Raw genomic sequence first — 18559 nt, 5'->3', positions numbered from 1 at the left:
ACTATGACTATGAGGTTTTTATTCCCCAATCACAGTCCAGAAATAGTGATTTCACCACATGGAATAAGTCACTGCAGATTATTGAACAGAATGCATTCTCTTTAGCCCAAATTATTTAGTGACAAAATACTAGATACTGAACAATGTGTAATATGGCCACTCTTTACTTTTTACTCCTTTACCTTTTATGTTGTAGTACAAGTCTGTTGTATGATGTGTGTACTTCAACTCCGCCATTGTCTCTGAGTGACACTGTTTGTTTTGGGTGGTGGCTGAAGGAAACTGGCCAAAAAACAGAAGGAGACGGCCAGCAGCAGCAGCACCCAGAGGGAGATGGGGCTGGTGAGCACGGCTGATAAGAGCACCACCAAAGTCAGCACTCTGCACAAGGACGACCCCTTCTCCACCAGCAGCCAGGACATCAACGGTTTCAGTGAGTCAAACAGGACCTACTACCAAGATTGCAAAATTCCCGAAACATTCCCAAAGTTCCCCAGAAGTTTTTCAGAAATCCCAGTTCTGGAAATCCAACTGGGAATCCTGGGAATTTTGCAACCCTTCCTACTAGTCTGTACCAATTCTGTCAGTCCTAGCTTGTTTTTCGCTCCTCTCACTTCCCTGTGTTTGACTTAATCTCTTGATACCCCCTGTTCCACTCCTATTTCTCTAATTTAACAAAATGCTGTTTCCTTTGTTTAATTATCACTTAATCTCACTATTTGTGTGCTGTTCTGTTTTCTTTGATAGTTATCTCCTTTAAAGGAGAAGTTTACCCAAAATCCAGAAACTTCCAAGTGATTCCATACATTGAAAGTAGTTCAGTGGAGTTTTTCTCCTCTCCGCCTCTCTCACTGTAGTGCTGTACTGAAACAGCTACAAAAACGGGTCACGTGACTGGCATTGCTGGATCCAGGCATTGCTGGATCCAGGCATCGCTCTGATCCATTGCCAGTGAATTCATGAATCAGAAATGTGTTTTTTATTGAAAGCGTGTAGCTGAATTAGCTATTTTTGTCAAAAGTACTATTGGTTTTCAGTCAGGAAATGTGTACTTTTTCACCTAAAACATTTGCGATTATTTGATATCAGTATTTTATGTAACATACTGCCACAGCAGCGGAGATGGGTAACAACTGCACATGTGGGGGAGACCCTGCTACGTAGAAACATTATAGATATGCCCTTATATGGAGCTTGATGTCACAGATTAAAGTTTCTTTGGAGTAAGCAGGAGCTGGTGCAAAAGTTGATAGTTAGGCATATCGTAGTTAAAGGTAGTTACGCAAAGTGGAAAAAGAGATGGCAACAAGAGCAAGGTGGTGTTCGGTCCTTGGCTGCACTTTATACAGGAAATCAAGGGAAGAAGGTACCAAATGTCACTGTTTTCTGCTAAAAGATGGAGAGATGCAGAAGATGATTAGTAGGAATTCGAAATAGTAAAGACGATGTAAATACTCCTGCAGCCAACCTTGCATCACTGCGTGTGTGTAGCAAGCGCTTCAGCGACAATGCCCATGAGCGCGATATGCAATCCGAAATTATGGGGACAGAAAACCGAAGGACACTAAAAGATACAGCTGTTACTGTATTTACATGGACTGGATCTGGCGCAGTGCCAAAATACAAAATAGAAAAGTGACAAAGCAAGCGTACAGAGGTTCAGTGCATTCGGGAAGTATTCAGACCCCTTGACGTTTTCCACATTTTGTTACGTTACAGCCTTATTCTAAAACTGATTAAATAGTTTTTTCTCCTCATCAATGTACACACAATACCCCATAATGACAATGTAAAAACAGGTTTTTAGACATTTTTGCAAATGTATATACTTTTTGGGGTGGAAATATCACATTTACATAAGTCTGCCCAAATGTGCCGAATTGGTCAATTTATATATTTTCAGGAACATAACTATAGAGAACTTACAAACATGATATGGTAATAAAACATTTAAGTTGACAAACTCCCAGGAAGGTCATACATGATGGATAATTACCTTCCCTACAGAAAAGATACAACTTCACACATTTAGATGGCGGGGTGGGTGTGGGGCCAGAAACAGCAGGGGTTCAAACTGTAGAACCCAGTTCCTACATTTGAATATAAAAATGGATTTTATCAAACAAGTGAGGCCTGAATCCAGCAGCGGCAAGAGTCACGTGACCCGTTTTTTTGCAGCTGTTTCAGTGCAGCACTACAGGGAGCGCGAGGGGGAGAGGGTAAACTCCACTGAACTAATTTCAATGTATGGAATCACTTGAGAGTTTCTGGATTTTGGATAAACTTCTCCTTTAAAGTCTCCTTTGTGTGCTTATTTGGTCCCCACATGATGATTAGCTAGGCAGCTGTTGGTAGCCTTCTGTCATTCTCACTGCCATTGCACAATACTGGTCGACCATATTCATGTACAGTGCCACATATGGAGCAATATTTAAGCCAAAAACCATCGTGCACTTACAAATAACAATATCTGAAAATACAACATTAGGGGCGGGGTTGCAAACACTTCAATTCAGTGTAATATGAATCCACCAACTTATTATAGCACTGTATACAAGGTTCTTAGACACCCACCTAGTAAAAGCCGTAAAGACCATGAGTGGATACCAATTGCTCTTTTCCAAAAGGATTCCATCTTATTCCAAATCAAGTTACTGTAGCATCTCCACTGAATATACTTTTCAATAAGACACTTCAGAGAAAGGCGAGTGACATTTTGGCCATTTTGTCTGAGCTGTGAGTGGGGTCCAGCCTGCTGTGTGGCAGCAGTAATTAGGAAGGCCCTCTCAGAAGCTTCTTCTGGGGAAAATGTCACACTTATTTGAAAGTTCGGGTCAGCTGGAGAAAAAAAGTCTCAACTAATATATACAGTAATTGCCTTCACTACACTGTCCATACTTCAGCTCTGCATCTAACCCAACTAAGAAAATTCCCTAATAGCGTTTCAAACTTAAGAAGAAAAGGAGAATGTGCCATGCACGTTATCTAGGTGTCGATTCTGTGAGAAAACAAGTCTGTATTTTTGTGTGGAAATTATCCAACCATTATGTAGAAATGATGTTAAAAATAATAAACTACATTTATCAATCTGACTCCCAATATTATGTGAATAAATGCAACAGCCTTGTACGTCACCTCTCAGTATGACTATAATGAACATGTGTCTAACTTGCGCTGTTATGCAATTATTATGAGACTAGATACAAACAGCTAATCTTGGCGACCGATGTTCTAGCATTAATTTGAGGCAAGCAGATCAGAGTTGTCAAGGTGGTACCCAAGCATGTGTAGTATATAACAACTGCCTTTAGACCTACTCAATTATTAACGTTGTAACGGCTGTCTGAAGAGAGAGTTGACCAAGGTGCAGCGGAGTTAGTGTTCATCTTGGAATTTAATTGAACAAAAGAGAACACTACGAAAATGAACAAAAACACGACAGCAAAACAGTCCTGTTAGGAAAATATCTAAACAGAAACAATTACCCACAAAACCCAAAGGAAAAACATGCTCCTTATGTGTGACTCCCAATCAGCAACAACGAGCTTCAACTGTGCCTGATTGGGAGCGCCACACACACGGCCCAAAACAAAGAAATACAAAAACATAGAGAAAGGAATATAGAACGCCCATCCAATGTAACACCCTGGCCTAACCAAAATAAAGAACAATAAACCCCTCTCTATGGCCAGGGCGTTAAAAACGTATAGTCAATCAAAGAATTACTCTGTAAATCGAGGAATGCATTTATTTCAATTCAACTAATATCATTTATTAGTCATGAAAGAATTAACACTCAATTACTGTGTACATGAAATACATGATACATTACAGATTAACTCTGAGCAAAGGACTATCAACAATAGGCTTTATACTTAACGTGGTTACACGTGTTTTCAGTTCAGAATTTTTATATTTTTCTCCCCAATTTCGTGATATCCAATTACAATCTTGTCTCATCACTGCAACTCCCCAACAGGCTCGGGAAAGGCGAAGGTCGAGTAATGTGTCCTCCGAAACATGCGCTTCTTAACACCCGCCTGCTTAACCCAGAAGCCAGTTGCACCAATGTGTCGGAGGAAACACCGTTCAACCAACGACTGAAGTCAGCCTAAAGGCGCCCGGCCCGCTACAAGGAGTCGCAGAGCGCAATGATCCAAGTAAAGACCCCCCCCGGCCACACCCTCCCCTAACCTGGACGACACTGGGCCAATTGTGCACCGCCCTATAGGACTCCCAGTCTCGGCCGGTTGTCACACAGCCTGGGATCGAACCCGGGTCTGTAGTGACACCTCAAGCGCTGCCTTAGACTGCTGCGACACTCGGGGGGCCCACAAATTCACTGTCCTTTTAACCAAATTCAAGCAGAAACTCACACCCAACCTAAATTAACTTTTCTTTGCACTTTGCTAGTAAAAACAATAGGCAGGAAAATATTTTAATCTAATCAACTCAATTTAAATGATAGGAGCGCACCCCTGTGTCACGCCCTCAATGATCTATCCACCGTCCAACGAACAAAATAAGTTTCCCTGTAACAATAAAGTCATAGCACTTACAGTACAATAAAACACATCAAAATTCATAGCTATTTATGAACTCTTGAAACATTCCAAACATAACAATTTAATTCACACAGTAACATTAATTTCCTCAATAAAAGTTTTCATCAGTCTTCACACCTCCAACGTTGTCTGTGCTCCCAGGGTTCTGTGGGAACTACCCCCCCACCCCCATAGAAAACCACAAATAAGGTGTGTTTGACCCCTGTGATAGCCCGCAAATGATCAGCCATCCAAACAATGTCATAAATAGTGAATGAGTCATCACGCTGGGCTTCAGCGCCTGCAAGTTGCAAGTCGCGAGTATCACATTCTCTTATCTTTCCACTACAAGTCCATCATTACCTGTATTGTAATATTTTGGTCATCATGTATTGTCTGCTCCCAAATTCTTATTTTGTTTTCTGCTATAATTTTTGGTAAAATCCATAATTTTCCATCTAGATTAGTCAAATCAATGATGAACAGTCTCTTGAGACATGACAAAAAAAAAGCTCTGCTCCATCACATACATCTATGTATGCAATGCCTCCAACACAGAATGTTCTCCCTCTCATATCAGTATTCTTCCTGTACAACACCTTGTTCATTATTCCTCCCTATAATTATTTCTTTATTAATGTGGCCATCAGAATAGGACCGTTCCGGGGGTGTTGGGCACAGGTTATGCCTAATGAGAAATGCCAACTCCATGCCAAGCATGGAGATCTAATATTTACACGGACACGGTGAAATAACCTTTTCTGTTATTGCATTCTTGTGAAACATCCTTTGCTAGTATCTAGGCTATATTGCTGCGAAAGCACTTTTCACACGCAGGTAGTAGAATAAAGTTGGCTATATTAGCATACAGTATGAATAAGGTTTAGGGTTTATATTTGAGAAGAGGAGATACTCAGTTGTGCATTAAAATGTAAAGTACTAGATAGCCGTATCTGCAATACATTGTGGCTCACCTGAGCACATGCTCAGAGTGAGATCGAGCTAGCCTGTGGGAAAATGGTCTGCACAGCAGTATGTAATATCACATGTTGATTACTGTAGAAACTCCATGCGTCAGAATCCCATGGGCATTGTTCAATGTTTCATGTAGGATAGGGCTGGTAGTGTGAGTTGTTGAAAGGGAGAATTCATGTCTTTTACCGTTTGGTGGTATAACGTGCACCCATCCAGGTCTATTCACCTGTGGTACATTTTCTCTGTCTTACTGTATATCTCCTTTGTGATAGTGGGCTAATGTTCTGTAGACCCGCCTTATTTTAGTTTGATATAGACCCATCTTGTTTCTGTGTAGAGATGGTGTCTGGATATTGCATCCCGTTTGCTGTGCTGTTGTCTTCAAAGTCTTTAACATCTCCCCCTTGTGTTTCTCCCCTCAGCATCCCCCTCTCCCTGCTCCTTCTCTCTGCAAGGCAAAACGCTGCAAAGCAAATCCCTCTTGAATTCCTACTACTCAGGTACAGCCATACCACTCTGAAGAAGCCTGCTTTGTAGTGAATCTACATAAGGCAATGCCATATTGCTCTTTCAGGTCTCTTTCAAAGTAGAACATGTTGAGAAATCAATCTGAAGACGTGAGACATTTTATTTGGTGGAAATTGTTTGACGCTTGGAGAATTCATTTTCACAGGTTGGCATTTGTCATGAATCTTGCCCTGGAGGCAGCTCTTCAGAGTGGTCACTAACTGGCACAGCCACAAAGTCAATAAAATCGGATTTTAAACCTAACCTTTACCACACTGCTAACCCTAACCTTAAATTAAGATCAAAAAGCTATTTTCTTTTCATGAATTTTTACGACATAGCAAATTTTGACTTTGCAGGTGGCCCATCTAGTGGAAATCACTCAGTTCTGCCTCCCAGGGTGAGATTCATGACAATAAACTTCAACGTGCTCCACATTCACTGTCTTCTTTCCCTGTGTCATTCACCTCTGTAGTGTCGAAGGAGCCAGTCCCTGCAACAGCATCAATTGGTAAGTATCTCCTCTCCATCTATTCTTGCTTCTCCTTCCATTATCTTGCTTTTACTTATCTTGTTGTTTACATATCTGGTAATGGATTTAACATACACAAATTCAATCCAAACATATTCACGAATGTCAAATTGAAGACCATTCACTGAGTTAATAAATCAAACCAAACAGCATGTTAGCAGGATTCTACAAAGTTACAGTAACGTACAATCAATACTTATTCAACACAGACCGCACTCTCCCAGTGTCAGGCCATGTGGCCATGCTGCTGACCCAGGGCATGCTGTGAAAGGTCTAATGGAGGTCTGCTGTGTCATGGATGGCACTGCCTATAATTACAGTACATGCACTGGATTGTAATGAGAATCACATATCGTGTGTTGCAACCGGTTGAATATTAATGCTTAGATTTGGGAAAGCTTTGAGAGCAACAGTACGGATCATATCTTGCCTCTTCAGTTTACGCACAGCCAGATTGAAATGCCAAATCCATTCCAACATATCCTTCTCGAAGCAGATTGACCACCTCTTTGACAAGTAGATTTGCTGCGAACTAACATATGTCAAGTGTTTTGGTAGAGTTAGCTCCACTCTCAACTGTTTCTCCTCATCCTCCTCAAGTCAAATGGCACCATTTCATTGGTTTATGTGCTCCATTTCTAGTAGGTGGTTCACAGATTTCCCACCCGCCATTGGTCAGCACCTGGCTTCATGGTAGGTATTTTGTTTGGTCTAAGTCCAATTCTTGTTGATAACTTTTTTTGTTTAATGGGGCACATGTTTTGTTTTGTCTGCCCCCTGGGGTCACAGAAAGGTACTGGAAACACACTCTTTGATCTTGAGGCTGTCTGTAAAATAGTCTTTCCACTGACCTGTGGATGTTCAAAGGGATGGAGTGGAACTCAGCTGGGTCCTGAAGATGTTTTACTCTGAGCCCTCATTCTCACAGCCTCGTTTTTTACACATTCAGCATTGTTACTCCTGCTTTAAAAGTAGCCGTCTCGTATATTCTAAATGGTATCCCCTAAAACTCCTAGAGAGTCCTTGTTCACCCAATTCATAGCCAAGTGGAATTACCTGTACTGTGTTTTTAATCTATTCAAGTGTTTATATTAAAGTCACCACTTATGTAAAAAACAGGGAAGGTCTGAGCCCGCCATATATCCTCTCCTCCAAAGGTGGTTGGAGTCCAAGTGTACCTTTCTCAAGCACTGTTGTTGACCGAGCAAATCACAGTAATGGCCGACAAACCCCCTTCTTACTGGCCAGGGGAGAGAAAGCCAGCTCTAACCAAACAGAGCCCAGGCAGGGGGAAAAGAGTCTTGTCAAACATTACAGGAGGCAGGGGAAGGCAGGCAAGCAAGTCCAAAGCATCTGCAGCATTTATTGATTTCAGCAGTAAATCTGTAAATTGTCCATAGTACATGCCATAATCATCAAGTTTCACAGTCAATAATTTAGCTTTGCCTATTCATTCTAGCCTGACCGGCTACCGCCAAGCGAAAAAAGGAGAATAAATAGAGATGGAGAGGGAGAAGCAAGATGTCTTAGTGTCGAGGAAGGAGCTTTAGAAAATCAATGCTCTCATGCAAAGCTAGGCTTAGCTGTTTTTGTATATTAGTCTGGGTTTCGATGGCTTAGGTGTTTCTTTTGCGATGCAAATAGGCATACGTTTTTAAGCGTTACATTCCAATCAGTGACGCAATTTCATTCACTGTCTGAGAGAAAGCATGAGATCACAGCTGTTTCATGCACATGCTTAGCTAGTAGTAGTGTGGCCTTGAGTCAATTCACTGAATATTGATCATAGGCCAATTTATAAAGTCCTGTGTAATATATTTAGCTGACACTGCAGGCAGTCCATTAGATATGACCGATGATGCTGTACATTTCCATTTTTCCTCTTCCCCGCCTCTCTATCTCTTACTTAGTCATAGGCATTTCAGTTGCTCTGCATGTGGGCTCGTTGCTTTAATGTTACTTGCTCTCAGCACCAGAGGTATCAATGCTTCACCAGAAACTGAAGAAGACCGACAGCTAGAGGCGGGATAGAGTCTGTCTTCTGGCTGTGAACTGTCAGGCAAGCTGGATGGACTGACTGGATTAGAGGACTTGGTGAGCAGGATTATTGGTCCTGCTGAAGGGAGGGCTTCAGTTTCACAGGTGGTGGAGAACTTTGAGGGGTGCAAGGGGGAACCAACTCTGGGACTGGCACAGTTCCCTTGTTTATCCATCACCAGGAGCAGAGTCTCAGCTAGCGAATACTGTTACATTTGGGAGTGTTGAATGAAATCCATACTTAGTTTTTTTTATCAGCGTATGCAAAATGGTATTGATAAGATATCCATTAGTAGAGTAGATGCCTATACGCTGCCAGCAGACATGACTTAGTTTAGAATGCATCTATCCTCTTGCATAATTTACGCCATTCACATTTCTAAATGCAGCAGATACTGTATATCTGCCAAAAGCAGAGGAAGCTAAAGTTCTTAATTTGCATTGGCTTAACTTATAATGCCATGTTTGAACACATAAAACAGGATGGATCCTGGTCCATGTTAAAAGAAGGGGCTAGGTGTATTTGGTTCCTACAACGCTTAAATGTTCCTAAGGGTTTTAGAGAATGACTAATTTCTACACTTGGAAAATCACTGCACATTATCTCAAATCTTCTCCAGCTATATTTAGTCTTTAGAATGGAGGTACATTTTAGGTAATTTCAAAAAGCATTATATTGTCCCCGCTCAAAGAGCTGTCCAATGTATTTTTGTATGGATGGTAATTATTGCTAATGGTCAAAAATTGTTGTTTAGTGATAATGTTGCACTGTAGATAATTGAGCTTAATGCGATTTCAGCACTAATCATTAGTCTGCACCTCATGGAAGTACTGCACACTAAAATGGCGAAATTACTTTAAAGGCAATGTCCTTTATTAGAAGAACTTCTGCGAAATAGGATGTTCATTTTGAAGTATTTTTTTTCTATATGTCTCCACACTCTGAGCATCATATTGTGCTCAATGTTCTACCATATTGTGACACAGTTGGTAGACGCTGCGAAGGTGTGAGTCAATATCGCTTTGTACACCTAAATAGAAAGTCAAGCTGTCTTGAGATTCAGGGACTCTCCCAAACCGTATCTTCCAACACTTTTAGAAAAATTATTGGTAGTGATCTCTTTTTTTGCTAGGACATAATAATATTTCTCAGTATAGCGTTTTACGAGCCATGCACCCTTGTAACCTGAGCCAAGCTGTCCTCCCTCCCTTCACAACAGAGAAATATTCACAACAGAACCCTGCTCTCTGGGAAACCTCTTTATTTTCTTTATATATTTTCTGCCATGTTTGGCCTTCAGAATGAAGTAAAGAAAGAACAGACGTTTCCTGAAAGGGGATTGATTTTCACTTGACTCTTTTAACATAAAATGAAATTGTAATTGTCACATGCTTGGGCCCTTCCCAACAATTCAGAGATTTTTTGTTGTTGAAATAATCAAAAAATAATAACACAACGAATAATTACACAATGAGAAACGATAACTTGGCTATATACTGTACACTGGGTACCAGTAACGAGTCGATGTGCAGGGGTACGAGGTAATTTAGTTAATACTTAATGTACATTTAGGTAGGGATGAAGTGACTAGGCAACAGGATAGACAAACAAAGTAACAGAGCATGTGATGAGTCAAAAGAGTAAGTGCAAAAAGGGTCAATGCAGATAGTCCGTGTAGCTGTTAGTTAACTATTTAACAGTCTTAGGACTTGGGGGTAGAAGCTGTTCAGGATCCTGTTGGTTGCAGCCTTGGTGCATTGGTACCGCTTGTCATACAGTAGCAGAGAGAACAGTCTATGACTTGGGTGGCTGAAGTCTTTGACCATTTTTAGGGCCTTCCTCTGACACTGCCTGGTATAGAGGTCCTGGATGGCAGGGAGCTCAGCCCGAGTGATATACTGGGCCGTACACGCTACCCTCTGTTGCGCCTTCCTGTCAGATGTCGAGCAGTTGCCATACCAAGAAGTGATGCAGCCAGTAAAGATACTCTCAATGGTGCAGCTCTATAACGTTTTGAGGATCTGAGTGCCCATTCTGAAACTTTTCAGGCTCCTGAGGGGAAAGAGTCATTGTCATGCCCTCTTCACGACTGTGTTGGTGTGTGTGGACCATGATAATCAAATTTCAATCAATCAAATTTATTTTTATATAGCCCTTCGTACATCAGCTGATATCTCAAAGTGCTGTACAGAAACCCAGCCCAAAACCCCAAACAGCAAGCAAAGCATGTGAAAGAAGCACGGTGGCTAGGAAAAACTCCCTAGGAAAAACTCCCTAGAAAGGCCAAAAACCTAGGAAGAAACCTAGAGAGGAACCAGGCTATGAGGGGTGGCCAGTCCTCTTCTGGCTGTGCAGGGTGGATATTATAACAGAACATGGTCAAGATGTTAAAATGTTCATAAATGACCAGCATGGTCAAATAATAATAATCATAGTAGTTGTCGAGGGTGCAACAAGCACGTCCGGTGAACAGGTCAGGGTTCCATAGCCGCAGGCAGAACAGTTGAAACTGGAGCAGCAGCACGGCCAGGTGGACTGGGGACAGTCATCATACCAGGTAGTCCTGAGGCATGGTCCTAGGGCTCAGGTCCTCCGAGAGAAAGACAGAAAGAGAGAATTAGAGAGAGCATATTTAAATTCACACAGGACACCGGATAAGACAAGAGAAATACTCCAGATGTAACAGACTGACCCTAGCCCCCCGACACATAAACTACTGCAGCATAAATACTGGAGGCTGAGACAGGAGGGATCAGAAGACACTGTGGCCCCATCCAATGATACCCCCGGACAGGGCCAAACAGGCAGGATATAACCCCACCCACTTTGCCAAAGCACAGCCCCCACACCACTAGAGGGATATCTCCAACCACCAACTTACCGTCCTAAGACAAGGCCGAGTATAGCCCACAACGATCTCCGCCATGGCACAACCCAAGGGGGGCGCCAACCCAGACAGGAAGACCACGTCATTGACTCAACCCACTCAAGTGACGCACCCCTCCCATGGACGGCATGGAAGAACACCAGTAAGCCAGTGACTCAGCCCCTGTAAAAGGGTTAGAGGCAGAGAATCCCAGTGGAAAGAGGAGAACCGGCAAGGCAGAGACAGCAAGGGCGGTTCGTTGCTCCAGCCTTTCCGTTCACCTTCACACTCCTGGGCCAGACTATACTTAATCATAGGACCTACTGAAGAGATAAGTCTTCAGTAAAGACTTAAAGGTTGAGACTGAGTCTGCGTCTCTCACATTGGTAGGCAGACCATTCCATAAAAATGGAGCTCTATAGGAGAAAGCCCTACCTCCAGCCGTTTGCTTAGAAATTCTAGGGACAATTAGGAGGCCTGCGTCTTGTGACCGTAGCGTACGTGTAGGTATGTACGGCAGGACCAAATCGGAAAGATAGGTAGGAGCAAGCCCATGTAATGCTTTGTAGGTTAGCAGTAAAACCTTGAAATAATAACTTAGTGATGTGGACACTGAGGAACGTTGATGGGGGCGTGCTCAGCACACACGTTTCCTATAGTCCATGATCAGCTCCTTTGACTTGCTGATGTTGAGGTTGTTGTCCTGGCACCAGGTCTCTGAACTCCTCCCTGTAGGCTGTCTCATCGTCGTCAGTGATCAGGCCTACCACCGTCGGGTCATCTGCAAACTTAATTATGGTGAAGGAGTAGTGTGCGGCCAGGCAGTCGTGGGTGAACAGGGAGTACAGGAGAGGACTAAGCATGCAACCCTGAGGGGCCTCTGTGTTGAGGGTCAGTGTGACAGATTTGTTGTTGCCTACCCTCACCACCTGGGGGTGAGGGTAGGCACATCCTGGTAATTCGTCTTGCCCTGCGGCCTTGTGAATGTTAACCTGTTTAAATGTCTTACTCACATTGGCTATGGAGAGAGTGATCACACAATTGTCTATAAGAGATGGTGTTCTCATGCATGTTTCAGTGTAGCTAGCCTTGAAGCGAGCATAGAAGGTACTGAAGTATTCTGGCAGGCTCGTGTCACTGGACAGCTTGTGTCTGGGTTTCCCTTTTAAATCTGTGATAGTTTGCGTGCCCTGCCACATCCGACGAGTATCAGAGCCGATGTAGTAGGATTCGATCTTGGTGCTGTATTGACGCATTGTCTGATGGTTTATCGGAGGGCGTAGCAGGATTTCTTAGAAGCTTCCGGATTAGTGTCCCGCTCATTGAAAGTGGCAGCTCTAACCTTTAGCTCAGTGCGTATGTTATCTGTAATCCATGGCTTCTGGTTGGGATATGTATGTATGGTCACAGTTCAGACGACATCATTGATACACTTATTAATAAAGCCGGTAACTGATGTGGTAAACTTCTCAATGCCATTGGATGAATCCCGGAACATATTTCAGTCTGTGCTAGTGAAACAGCCCTGTAGCTTACCATCCACTTGTACTTCTTGTGTGAGTTTTTGCATGTAAGCAGGAATCAGGAGGATAAAGTTATGGTCAGACCTGCCAAATGGAGGTTGAGGGAGAGCTTTGTCTGTGTGTGGAGTAAAGGTGATCTAGAGTTGTTTTGCTTGTAGTTGCATAGGTGATATGCTGGTAGAAATGAGGTAAAATGGATTTCAGTTTTCCTGCATTAAAGTCACTGGCCACTTGGAGCGTCGCCTCTAGGTGAACATTTTCTTGTTTGCTTGTCTCTATACAGCTCGTTGAGTGCGGTCTTAGTGCCAGCATCGGTTTGTGATGGTAAATACACAACTACAAAAAAGATAGATGAAAACTCTCTTGGTAAATAGTATGGTCTACAGCTTATCATGAGGTATTCTAACTCAGGCAAGCAGAACCTCGCTGGAGATGGAGACGGTGGGAGCATGTGGGTCTGGGTCTGTTGTCTATGTTTATATGGCAAAAACATTTAGAACACCCCCAAAAAAAGTTGATTTATATTTACCATGTCCTTGTTCAGCCTTGGAGAAACAGAATATTGCAGCTCTTCAGATCCCATTGATAGGATAGTCTCGAACGGCGCTCATCCAGTTTATTCTCTAGTGATTGCACACTCGCCAATAGACATGATTAATCGTTGGGTATCCCGCACGCCGGCCTCTAGCGCCATCTCTTCCTTCTTCAAGTACCGGGATTTGGGCCTGGTCCGGGATAATACATGTCTTTAGCCTCTGACTCATTGAAGTAGAAGTCCTCGTCCAAATCAACGTTAGTGATAGCAAAAAATACACCACAATTGGTCAGGAGCCAATAAAACGAACGCTATTCCTCCAGCGCCATTCTAGTTCAAACATGCCAACTTCTGTGTATGTCCCATGTTTCATTTGATAACTCACTTAGCCACAGCATGTGATCACACGAGGCCAGGACCGGTGCTCATGCATCTGTGAGCCATAATAATGAAGTTATGAAAAGCGTACGTTTTCAAGCAACAAAAAGTTCCTTCCAAGGTCAATAAATCAAATGATTAGCTTGAAGATATCTTAACATAAGTTACAGCCAAGCAGTACGAATACATTTCATGGCTGGCTAAATGCATTTTGACCTTTCAACGCAGCCCCAAGCATTAACAGCTCTGTATTTCGGTGGCATTCAATGGGATTGAGTCTGTTTCTTGATAATATTTACAACATAATATACCCTCTGGGCTGCCACTTTGAGATATTCTCTTGCTGCAGAGTCAAAAACACATGAATAATGAATTAGGTCTGCACTGAGGGTTGTAGAGGGGGCACTTTGGATAGGATTAAGTGGACCCCTACCGTCTCCAGTGTACAGTCAGTACCTGCTCCCTGTCCGACGGCTAGGCCTCCCACCTCACCCACCTCAATGTAAACAGATGCTAACGATAAACCAACGTTACCCCTTTACATGGCTGAGTAGATTTGTGTCGTGTTTATCTCCATCTCCCATCAGTAATAATTATGGAGAAACGGAGCAATGGGAAATGGAGATATGTGAGTATTGAGCAGAAATGTAAACATGGCCTGATAGAACATTACCAGGAAATAACATGAATTAGAAAGATGAGACTGTGCTCAGGTTGCATCATTTTGTGTTAGGTATATGTAATAACATAGGATAAAGTGATAACCTTGTTTCCATTTTCATAATTATCAGTTCAACCCTATACAGACTGTTGGAGAGGTTCCTAAGGTCATAGACGACTAATATTTACACTCACAATCTTTGATTTTGATGGGCAGCATTGTGTGTATTTTTTTTGAAACCTTTGAGCTATTTTAAAAGATGATGTCTGCAAAGTAATTCTTTCCACCACAACACATGGTAATACTGCTCGTCTGCTCACTCCCTGTGGCTTGTTTAAACTAGGAGTGATATAGCGGTAATAGTCTTGCAAGATTACTCACATTTCATTATGTGGTAGCACACAATGTTTTGAATGGATTACACTTTTTCAAGCAGAGAATCACTTTAAGTGTGTAATTTTTTTGATAATTAAGATGCAAATAGGCACATTAATAAAACATGGGGTAATATTACCCTAACACATTTGCAATGGTACTTTAGGTATTTAATGCCTGTAATATTGAGAATTTCTCTGCCATTCAGCTCCCCATTCCTCCTCTTAATGGACTCATTAGAAGCAATAAACTACTTCAATCTCTCCAATCCTAACCTACGGAAGACTCAATTGCAAGAATGTCTTTCAATCCAATCGAATAGTGAAGCAAAGTGTCTCTTGGATTACCCATTTAACTTTGATGTATCATCATTAATGATTGAGTAGCAGCGAGATAGAGGAAGGCCGTTGTCTAGCAACAGGGTTTGTGGAAAGTCAACTGTAAGAGTTTGATGATCTCATGCTTTCAATATGATGAGTTTTTCTAGACATTCCAGAGAGCTAGAGAGGTCTTCACTTTCAGAATTATCCCAATGTTTGGGAGAACAACATTTCATGAAAACAAGAGATTTCGTTATGCAGTATATATACAAAAGTATGTGTACAACCCTTCAAATTAGTGGATTCAACTATTTCAGCCACACCCGTTGCTGACAGGTATATAACATCGAGCACATAGCCATGCAATCGCCATAGACAAACATTGGCAGTAGAATGGCCTCACTGAAGAGCTCAGTGACATTGAACGTGGCACCGTCAGCTGGAGTGGTGAAAAGCTTGCCACCATTAGACTCTGGAGCAGTGGAAACACATTCTCTGGCGTGATGAATCATGGTTCACCATCTGGCACGAATCTGGGTTTGGCGGATGCCAGGAGAATGCTACCTGCCCCATTCCTAGTGCCAACTGTAAAATTTGGTGGAGGAGGAATAATGGTCTGGGACTATTTTTCATGGTTCGGGCTGGGCCCCTTAGTTCCAATGAAGGGAAATCTTAACGCTACAGCATACAATGCCATTCTAGATGATTCTGTGCTTCCAACTTTGTGGCATCGTTTGGGGAAGGCCTTTTCCTGTTTCAGCATGCCCCCGTGCAGAAAGCGAGGTCCGTACAGAAATGTTTTGTCGAGATCGGTGTGGAAAAATTTGACTGGCCTGCACAGAGCCCTGACCTCAACCCCATCGAATATCTTTGGGATGATTTGTAATGCCGACTGCGAGCCAGGCCTAATCGCCCAACATCAGTTCCCTGACCTCACTAATGCTCTTGTGGCTGAATGGAAGCAAGTACCTGCAGCAATGTTCTAACATCTAGTGGAAAGCCTCCTCAGAAGAGTGGAGGCTGTTATATTAGCAACGAGGAGACCAACTCCATATTAATGCCCGTGATTTTTTTTATGAGATGTTCGACAAGCAGGTGTCCACATACTTTTGGGCATGTAGTGTATACTAATGAATGTTCCACTGAATCATTCTAACACAAAGATAGTTCACTATGCGGTTAAACGCTTCCAAACCCAACACTCTCTCACAATGATATCACAGAGTAAGTGGATACTGAGTGTTTTCTCCTTGGTCCACAGACAGCAGCCATAGTGAGATGTCCCAGCCATCGTTGACCATCCAGACGTACCCGTACGGGGGCTGTGAGTCGGTGGAGATGTCCTACCAGGCCGGCCAGTTCCAGCCTGCCATCCGTGTAGCCGACCTCCTCCAACACATTACCCAGATGAAGTGTGGCCAGGGATATGGCTTTAAGGAAGAGTATGAGGTAAGAATGGTTAGTACGGTTTCATCAACATCACAGGGAATTATGTGTGGTTTTTGACAGGAAGTCGTGGCATTGTGGTCGCTAGACTGTCTCCCAGGAACTTGTAAGATAATGTTTTCAAGATAACTTTGATGTTCTATTCAAACTTCCAATATCGTCAGTTTCCTCTTTTACATGACATCTTCCATTTCGACCAGAAATCATTATGTCCAGTTGCATTGCTGACTTTCTGCCTTGAAGGAATCATTTTGTTGTTTGATATCTGTTTTAGTTTATTTGATTACAGCACATCTGTTTGAATGATATGATGAAATCTAATTTGCACTTCTCTTTTTAATAAGGGAAACACACTGGTGGTGCACTTATCAAATATTTATTGAATATCACATTTGAAAACATAATTAATATTAATATTTACCAAGACAAATCAAAGACAATGAATTCTCAAATCTATAAAACTGATTTCCACCCCATCTATTGATCGATGTTTGTGTCGTCTTGGAATATGAGTGTTTTTTCTCCACTAAAGACCATAACTTTTTAATTACTCCCGCATTGCATCCTAATTAAGTCCAGTAAAGTATTTTAATATTATGTTTTTTTCTTAAAACGTGGCACCAAAGTGGCACATACGTTAAGTTAGGTAACTTTGGGCATCCCGAGTGGCGCAGCGGTCTAAGGCACTGCATCGCAGTGCTTGAGGCATCACTACAGACCCTGGTTCGATCCCAGGCTGTGTCACAGCTGGCCGTGACTGGGAGACCCCTGAGGCGGTGTACAATTGTCCGGGTTAGGCCAGCTGGGATTTCCTTGTCCCATTGTGCTCTAGCAACTCCTTGCGGCGGGCCGGGCGCCTGCAAGCTGACTTCGGTCGCCAGCTTGCTTGACAGGGTCATGTTTTGTAGAACGCATGTCTCTCGACCTTCTCCTCTCCCAAGTCCATAGGGGAGTTGCAGCGATGGGACAAGACTGTAACTACCAATTGGATATCATGAAACAACAAATAATGCCAACAGTCGTATTCCTAATGCCAAAACTCTCAACCAATTATTTGTCCTTTTAACCTGAGATTGGAAAGAATTTAACCCTCAATATTGCTGCAAGTTTGTGTTCTACTTTAGACTTACCTCTGGGTTCAGCCTTTTATTAACTCAAGAGTCTGCAGACACCACCTGGGTTTTCTAAGCTTTATAGAAAAATACTAATGTAAAGTCTGTTTTTATCTAACAAACAAAGGATTCGGTAACACTTTATTTGGGTAGTCCATCTGTAGATATCAGTCACATTTCAACTATCTACCTACTAACCCTAAACTTAACCCTTTCCCTAACTTTAACCCTTATTCTAAACCTAACCGTAACCTTAGCAAACAATTGCTTATCTACAGATAGTTTGGCAATCTGTAGAGCATCTACAGATGGACATTCCGGAATATCCAGACCAAGGATTATTTTCCGTATTCAAATTGACAAAGGTCACTCAACACTATGCTACGTAGTCCTTTCATTTAAAAAGTCAGCCTTCCAGGAACACTATGCTGTAGGTCAAAGGCATAGGTAGAAATTGCTGTGTGGCTGGGCCTGAGTAAAAGTGACTGGGCCAACACTTTCCAGCAAAATAACAGCAAAAATACCCTGACATCAGTAGCGTAGTTGTGGTCCATTGAGAAGTGGGTATACTAAAATTTTGCTGAAAGAGCCTGCCTGGTGAAAAATATGAGAAACAGATATAGGCTACTCTGAATTACCTAAAATCATGGCAATGTGAAATACATCCACCATGATATCTAGAATTAAATATTAGGCCTAGCCCTTTTTGCTGATATGTTTGGGGACAGATAAACGCGGTCCCCAAAC

The 18559-nt window shown here is 42.4% G+C and overlaps 1 protein-coding gene across 12 annotated transcripts in view; it reads left to right on the top strand.

The window, feature by feature from the left end:
• The window catches only part of ptprt (protein tyrosine phosphatase receptor type T), a 501813-nt gene that overhangs the window by 431739 nt on the left and 51515 nt on the right, over nucleotides 1–18559 (top strand). For 8 of the 12 annotated variants that reach the window (XM_045691383.1, XM_045691381.1, XM_045691380.1 and 5 more), the window contains 4 exons: nucleotides 279–433; nucleotides 5942–6019; nucleotides 6502–6537; nucleotides 16516–16712. In XM_045691383.1, the coding sequence (XP_045547339.1) occupies nucleotides 279–433; nucleotides 5942–6019; nucleotides 6502–6537; nucleotides 16516–16712 (466 nt within the window). The remainder of the gene's footprint in view (nucleotides 1–278; nucleotides 434–5941; nucleotides 6020–6501; nucleotides 6538–16515; nucleotides 16713–18559) is intronic. The other 4 variants (XM_014131664.2, XM_014131665.2, XM_045691377.1 and 1 more) reach the window with 2 other exon arrangements.

Source organism: Salmo salar, chromosome ssa12, assembly GCF_905237065.1.
Source record: "Salmo salar chromosome ssa12, Ssal_v3.1, whole genome shotgun sequence".
Taxonomy (NCBI): domain Eukaryota; kingdom Metazoa; phylum Chordata; class Actinopteri; order Salmoniformes; family Salmonidae; genus Salmo; species Salmo salar.
The sequence above is the reverse complement of the archived record's forward strand: the minus strand, read 5'-3'. Positions and strand labels throughout refer to the sequence as shown.